At 33.5% G+C, this 8,579-nt stretch overlaps 1 protein-coding gene across 9 annotated transcripts in view; it reads right to left on the bottom strand.

Annotated features, from left to right (window-relative positions):
- The window catches only part of ZNF510 (zinc finger protein 510), a 24,699-nt gene that overhangs the window by 9,061 nt on the left and 7,059 nt on the right, over positions 1-8,579 (bottom strand). For 7 of the 9 annotated variants that reach the window (XM_023525046.1, XM_023525045.1, XM_023525043.1 and 4 more), the window contains exons 4-5: positions 2,254-2,380; positions 1,903-1,998 (exon numbers count right to left, since the gene is read on the bottom strand). In XM_023525046.1, the coding sequence (XP_023380814.1) occupies positions 1,903-1,998; positions 2,254-2,380 (223 nt within the window). Of the gene's footprint in view, positions 1-1,902; positions 1,999-2,253; positions 2,406-8,579 lie in introns of all 9 variants that reach the window. The other 2 variants (XM_023525049.1, XM_023525050.1) reach the window with 1 other exon arrangement.

Genomic DNA, 8,579 nt, shown 5'->3' with positions numbered 1-8,579 from the left:
GGATTGTGATAATTTGGATTTTCTTATCTGGATAGAGAAGAGAAAGAAAAGAAAAAATAGAAATTAGGCTTTTATAGGAATGGTTATTTTAGGGAGCAGAAAAAACAGATAATGGGATGACTACAAGGACTGTAAACTTAAGTAGAGTAATAAGAAAAATTAGGAGATAATGAGCATTATGGACTAGCCCCAACAGGGGAAGAGTTTGGTTTGAGGAAATAAATTACAGTATAGGTCCTTCCTTATCTAGGCTCCACTGGGAGACTATTCAAGAGTCTACATCCAATTTGATACCGTTCCTTATTTCCATTCAGTTCTTCAACACTAAATTAAATTGATAGCACTACCTGCCTCATGATTAAATGAAGAAGTTTATAGCTCAGGATCTAACCCATCTTACAGCTGCGAGTCATAGTAACACAAACAAGTATAAAATTCATGAAAGGAATCATCAATTCCTTTTGATGAAAGGAATCATCAATTCCTCTGATCACTTCATCCTAAATTTCCATATTCCAATTTGATATGAGAGGTATAGTTTTAAATAGGATATCATGGAAAACCTTACTGTAAAGACGACACTTAAGAAAAGTCCAAATCGGGTACTAGACTAATCAGGGGGATCACTTCATAAATGATATAAATGTCTAACCATTATGCTGTACACCTGAAACTGATATAATATTGAATGTCAACTTTAACTGAAAAATAGAAATTAAAAAAAAGAAAGGTCTAAATTCTTTATGTATTCGGGATGCCCATCCTTGATGGGTTTTATGAGTTGTAAATATCTACTTTTGGCTCATCTCTTAACTCTCTGTTAAGCATGAAATTTATACTGCATATAACTTACATGTGTAATATAACAGTATAGAGTGAACACTCATGGAATTAGAAACCATGTCAAGAAATAGTACACAAATGGCTCTGCAAAAATCCCTATTTGATCGTGCCTGGTTACAACTTCTTCATGCTTATGAGTTCACCACTCTAATATTTATGTAATGATTTCCTTCTCTGTTGTTTTATCAACAATATATGAATTCCTAAAAATGTAACCAAGCCTGTTTCTGACAATCATACATGCATATTTATATTTTTTGGTTTCTTTTGCTTAATATTATGTTTGTAATCACTGTAAAAGATTTTATGTAGCTTTATAATTCTCCCTTAAGGAATACAACTATTTCTTTATTCTACTGCTGATGAGCCCAATTTTTGGCAAAGATATATGAATAGTCTTTTATTCATTCTAGAAAATACAATCATGCCTTTCTGTAGGGAATACAGTTAGGAAAGCAACTGTTTGTTTATAAGATATGTAAAACTTCAATGTGATTTGATAACATCTTCCTGATTCTACAGTGGTCTTACTAGTTTACATTTTCAGTCAGTTAATGAGGGTCTTTAATATTTCACATCCTCACCAGGACTTGGCATTACCAGACTTATTAACCTCACTGCATATCATACATATTTCTTATCTCACCTTATATATTTTTTGCACTCTGTGAAAACTAAGGAGATTGAACACATTTTCAAAAGTTTAATGGCTATTTAAAAGTTCCTGTTCAAAGTCTTTTGCCTGTTTTTCAACTGGGTTGCTACCTTTTTCCACAATGACTTGCAAAAATTCTTATCCTTCCGTGATTACTTGTATTGTATACATATTCTGGTACTCTGTGTCTTTTCATCTTTTTAATGCTATCTTTTATTTTAAAAAGTTCTCAATTTTAATTTAGTAAGGTTTATGAATTATTTTCTTTTGATTGGTGTTTTTTGTGCCTTTGTGCCTTTGTGCCTTTTAAGAAGTCTTGAAATACATAGGTGTTCGTCACTAAACTGACCTTCTGAAACTAGCTACCCCCACATAATTCTGTCTGCTAGTGCTCAGTGACTCACCTTGGTAGCTCTGATTGGAGAATTCTTCCTCCAACAACCAAGGCTCTTCTCCTTGCTCCAACTTGAATATCACCTCTGGTTTATAAATGCAGCTTCCTGTAAATAGGGAACAATGGAGTACTTAGGCAAGAAACAATTTCAAGAACAGCAACATGAAGGTCCTCACTGAATTTGTCACTGAGAGTTGAAACATTTTTTCTATTCCTTAACAGGGCTTAGTTACTTCATATTCCTGAAATAAAAGCCTCAATAATATTAAAATCTAAATAAAGTATTTATATGTACTAGTGCATTAAAAAGGAAATGCCTCCTATTAGGAGTTACAAAGGTAAGTTATGCTTATATGCTCACCTACTGAGACTAGGTTGTTGTAGTTCTCCAGCATCACATCTCTGTAAAGGGTCCTCTGAAGAGGACCCATTTGCTGCCACTCCTCCTGGGTTAATTCTACAGTCACATCTTTGAATGACACTGATGCCTGCAACAACACATTTCTGTTCAATCTGGTGACAGAGAAAATACCTTTGAAAACAGTTTTTATGTTTATTGTAAAGAGATTAAAACAACAAATGAAAATACGTATGTCTGCTTATTTTGGATCTAATTTTCTCATATACTTTGGAGTTAATTAGTTTAATGTTTGTAACTTGATTTGTATATACTTATGAGTTATATACATACACCATCAATAAGCACATTAGTAAAGCTTTTGTTGCTTAAATTTTTTTAGTAAAAAAAAAAATTTCCTACAATTTTTATCCCACATCCAAATATATTACCCTAGGCGTACTCTGGGCTAGAGGCAGCAAATTATGACCTATGGCCAAATCCAGCTTGCCACTTTTAAAATTTAGTTTTATGGGAGCACAACTGCACACACCCAGTCATTTTGTATTTTCTATAGTTGCTTTTGTCTCGAAATGGCAAAGCCTAGTAATAGGCTTATAATTATAACCTTATAATTATCAAAATGGAAAATGTGTATATTATCTGACTCATTACAGAAAAAAGTTGCCAACTTCTGGATTAACCAATCCAATTCAAGAAAAGACTGACAGCATAAAAATAACAAAGAAAACACAATTTATATAGAAGGATATATATAGATTGAAAGTAAAAGGATGAGAAAAGATACAGATGTAATCACTAACCAAAAGAAAGTCGATTTTGTTATTATTTGCTAGTTAAGCATTCACAATGACTTAAAACTTAACCACTGAGAATGAGAATTGACTGTATATAAACAAAAGTTGACAGAAATGAGATAGAGCCATACTTATAATCAGTGGTTTTAACATAATTCTCAGTAACTCACAGGACAAGCAGACTGGAAAAAAAAAAAAAAAGGATTTAGAACAGGGGTCAGCAGACTACACAGCCCAGAGGCCAAATTTGGCCCATGACTGTTTTTCTATAAATAAAATTTGATTGGAACACAGTCATATTCATTTGTTTATATATTATTTATGGCTGCTACAGAATGATAACTGTAGAGTTTGGCAGTTCCAACACAGACCATATCTCCCACAAAGCCTATTATCTGACATTTGTATAAAAAATTTGCTGACCACTGATACAGATTTAAATGACATAATTAACCAACTTGACTGAAATATATAGGATAACCTGATCATAACAAATTATTTTCTTGTGCACTTTGTATATTAAAAAACAAAAATAATAAGTCTCACCAAATTAGAAAAAAATTATACAGTGTGGTTTTGAATTCTGGTCAGAGATATAGAGAGCTGAAAAGAGCTATACAGTCATGCACTACTTAACAAAGGAGATATGTTCTAATAAATGCATCATTAGGTGATTTTATCATATGTGAACATCATAGAGTGTACTTACACAAACCTAGATGGTATAGCCGAATACACACCTAGGCTATATGGTATATCACCATCATATATGCAGTTTTGTCATAGACCAAAACATCATTATGTGGTGTATGACTGTACTAACATCCTTATAACAAGAAAAAAGCTGGGCAAATTGAAAATTAATGTCATGTTTTTTAACGCATCAGAGAAATGAAATTGTGTGGCAAACAAACAATCTGAAATCAGAAGAGATGGTTACCTGTAGGGAGAATCAGGACCCACTCATTTGCTTACTGAATTATATGTTACCAAACTCCATAAGGACAACAGGAAGATAAAGCTTGAAAATTTTTAACAACCTGTTAAAGGCCATGTGTGTGCAAATGTGAGTGTGAAGTTCTTGGGAAAGTGCTATGTGTCACAGATGAGTGATTTCTACCTCTTGTGGGATTTTCTCCAGGAACTCATCCTGTCACAGAGAGGATTAGGGGAGAATTCAGAGGAAGTCCCTTTCTGTCCCATGTGGTGCTGGCTAGTGTAGGCAAAGAACAGTTACTGCTTAAATCCACTCAGATGCATACTCCATATCTCCACTAAAAATACTTAATCTATAAGGGAAAGTCATCAAAACACATAGCTTGAGGCCAATGGTACGAACCCACTGCAGCTTTAGAAGACCAGCAGACACTACTAACTGCCTTATCTTTCCTAAGTAATAAACTGCTAAGACCCAAGTTCTCAGTGCCTAAGACTGAGATTCATTTAGAAGTCCCATTCCCAGAGAACTGTCATTATTTTACCTCTCTGGTGGTTCCCTGGAAGACCTCACTCATAAGGTTGTCTTCATTTGACATGACGGAAAGCTCACCCACTGCAAATAGCATGCCAATAGTAAAACAAGCAAACAAAATAAACAAAAAAAACATGGGATACTGTTTACCATCATGGCTATGTCAGGCAATTTATGCAGTTAAGGGAAACAACAGTCTAACTAAAAAAGCTTAAAAGGAAAAGCTTGAGAATGAGCCATCAAGAAGGGGCTTTGAAAAGCTCAGACACACGCCTTGGAATTTAGAAGATGACACACATGCCCTGGGCTTTGTGCATCTTTAGTAAAGATTTGAGAAGGCACTAAATCCTTACCTCTTGTTAACCTTGAGGCTCTGTGCAAGAAAAGTGAAGGCTAATGTGGAGTAGCAAAATGCCAGGGTAATTGTTGAAGGCATGCCCCAACATACACATAGAGCACCTTGGCAAAGTTTGGAGCCTTACTGGTTCTAGGTATTTAAGAAAATCATTGTCCAATTATTAGCTAACTATTTAGCTAATGGAGCAGAAATTTCAGTGGACACACATGACAAAGAATATAGACTCAGAAGAGTCACTGAATATATATAAAACAGCTGAGGTGGGGGAGATTCTAATTACAAATTGCTACATTATATTTTAAATGTCCGGTTGTCAGCTAAAATTTGAGACATGCAAATGAGAAAATATGGCTCATACACAGGAAAAAAATTTTATTGTATGAAACAGTATAGAAATTGTCCTTGAGGAAGTCCAGACATTGGATTTACTACACAAAGACTTTTCATCAGCTGTTTTAGACATGTACAAAGAACTGAAGGAAACCATAGCTAAAGAACCAAAGAAAAGGGAAAAATGCTCTCACCAAATAAACCACACCAATAAAGAGACATAAATTATATATGTGATGAAAAAAATCAAACTGAAATTCTGGAGTTGAAAGTATAATTGAAATGGAAAATTCCCTAGAGTGCTCAGTAGCAGATCTGAGTAGGCAGAAGAATATGAATCTGAATCTATTGAGATGATTCAATCTGAGAACAGAAAGTAAAAAGAATGAAAGAAATGAACAAAAACCTTAGTAATCTGTGGGACCCAATCAATATAGCAACATTCACAAAGCAGGAGTAGGAGAAGATAAAGCAAAAGGGGCGGAAAGACAAAAAATGAATCTTGAAAGCAGCAACAGAGAAGTGACTCAGCACTTCCAAAGGCTCCAAATAAGATTAACAGCTGATTTCTCACCAGAAACATATTTAAAGTGCTGAAAGGAAAGCCTGTCAAACAAGGCTTCAATATTCAGCAAAACCATCCTTCAAAAATGAAGAGGAAATTATGACATTCCCAGATAAACAAGGACTGGGAAAATGTGCCAGTAGCACACTATTAATAAGGGAGTAATTCAGGTTGTAATGAGAGTACATTAGATAATTCGAATCCATATGGAGAAATAATGAAAACTATGTACATAAAAGTAACTACAGAAGTAAAGATATAAAAGGCACTATAAATGTATTTTTTGTATTTATTTTTTTCCTATATGATTTCAAGACAACTACATAAAGCAGTATTAGAAATCTCTGTTGGTATACACACAATGTATAAAAATATAATTTGGATGACAATAACAGCACAAAAAAGTGAGATGGGAATGTAGCTATAGAAAAGTAAAGTTTTAGTATACTACTGAAATTAATTTGGTAATCATCTCAACAAGACTGTTACAGTTAAGATGTTAATTGTAACCAACAAGGTAACCACTAATAACAAAAATTTTTGTAAAGGGACAAGGTAATTAAAATGGTACACTAGAAAATAGATTTAACACAAAAGAAAGCAAAAATGGCAAAGTAGAAAAACAAAAAAAAGGCATGTCACATACTAAAAACAAATGTCTAAATGGAAGACAAATCAGTAATTACATGTTAACGGTTAAATATTTGAATTAAAAGGCACAGACTAGCAGAGTGAATTAAGAGACATGATGCAATTATATTCTGTTTGCAACAGACACTTTACATTCAAAGACACCTTAATTTGAAAGTCAAAGACTATTAAAAGGTATACGTGTAAACAGTAACCAGAAGAGACCTGGATTGCCTATAGTAGGATTAGATAAAAAAGACTTTCGGGGCGGGGCGGAGGAGGGAGATAGGGAGAGAGGGTGGGGGAGAGAGAGAGAGAGAGAGAAATATTTTTAAGACAGAAGAACAGAGAGAGAAAGAAAGACACTTTATAATGAATGGTAAAAGGACCATTACAATAGAAAGATATAACAATTATAAACATACATGTACCTAACAATTGAGCCTCAAAACATGAAACAAAATGGGCAGAATTGAAAAGATAAACAGGTCAACAATAGTAGTTGGAAAATTTAATATCCCACTTTCATAATGGATAGAGCTAGTAGACAGAAGATCAATACAGGAAAAGCACCTGAAAAACACCCTACATTAACTAGACCAAGAAGATTTCGATAAGAACACTCAGGCCAACACCAGCAGCATAAACATTATTCTCAAGTACACATGGAACATTCTCCAGTATAGACCATATGTTAGGCCACAAAACAAATCTCAATACATTTTATTTTATTTTAATTTTAATTTTTTAAAATTTTATTTTTCACTTACAGTTGATATACAATACTATATTAGTTTCAAGTAAACAACGTAGTGATTAGACATTTATATAACTTATGAAGTGAACACCCCAATTCAATATATTTTAAGATTAAAATCATACAAAGTATCTTCTATGACCATAATAGAATGAAACTAGAAGTCAGTAAGAGAATGAAAACTGGAAAATTAAAAAATATATGGAAATAAAAAAGCCCTCTTAAGAAAACCAAAAGATCAAAGAATAACAAGGGAAATTAGAAAATGTTTTTAGACAACTGAAAATGAAAACAACATACCAAAACTTATGAGATACAGATAAAGTAGTGCTTAGAGGGAAATTTATACCTGTAACACTTATATTGAAAAGGATCTCAATTCAATAACCTAACTGTATATGTTAAGGAACTAGAAAAATAAGTGTGAACTAAACCCCAAACCTAGCAGAAGGAAGGCAATAATAAAGATTAAAGCAAAGAAAAACAAAACAAAGAATAAAAAAACAATAGAATCAACAAAACTGAAAGTTGGTTCTTTAAAAAGATCAACAGAACTGATGAATCTTTCGATAGACTGATTAAAAAGAAGACTCAAATTCGCTAAAATCAGAAATTAAAGTTGGGGCATTGCTACCGACCTTCCAGAAATAAAAAGGACTATAAGTAAGTACGCCAACAAATTAGATAACCTAGATGAAAAGGACAAATTCCTGGAAACATACAAACTTCTAAAACTGACTCAAAAAGAAACAAAAAATCTGAACAGATCTGTATAAGGAGACTGAATTAGTAATTAAAAACCTTCCAACAATGAAAAGCTTGGGACCAGATAACTTCACTGGTGAATTCTACCAAACACTTGAGAAGAATTAACACAAATTCTTTTCCAACTCTCAAAAGCAGAATAGGGAACACTTCCTAACTCATCCTATGAGTTACTCTGAATCAAGGCCAGACAAATTACACGATGAAGGTTCAATATATTCCTTGTGAACATAGATGCAAAACTCCTCAACAAAATACTAGCAAACGAAATCTAGCAGAATATTAAGATGATCATTTACCATGACCACGTAGGATTTATCCCCGGAATGCAAAGGTGGTTCATCAAAGGAAAATCAATTAGTGCAACAGTCTACAGTAATAGAATGAAGGAAATTAACCACATGATAATCTCAGTGGATGTGGAAAGTATCTGACAAAATCGAACACTCTTTCATGATAACAACACTCAAATTTAAACTACAAATAGAAATGAACTTCCTCACTACAATAAAAAGCACTTATGAGAAGCTCCACAGCTAATATCATACACAATGCTAAAAGGAAGTCTTCCTCCAAAAAGCAGATATAAGACAAGGATGCACGCTTTAACCAATTCTATTAATTGTACTGGAAGTTCTAGCCAGAGCAAATAGGCA

Source organism: Pteropus vampyrus, unplaced genomic scaffold, assembly GCF_000151845.1.
Source record: "Pteropus vampyrus isolate Shadow unplaced genomic scaffold, Pvam_2.0 Scaffold520, whole genome shotgun sequence".
Classification (NCBI taxonomy): Eukaryota; Metazoa; Chordata; class Mammalia; order Chiroptera; family Pteropodidae; genus Pteropus; species Pteropus vampyrus.
This window is presented reverse-complemented; position numbering and strand designations above follow the sequence as displayed.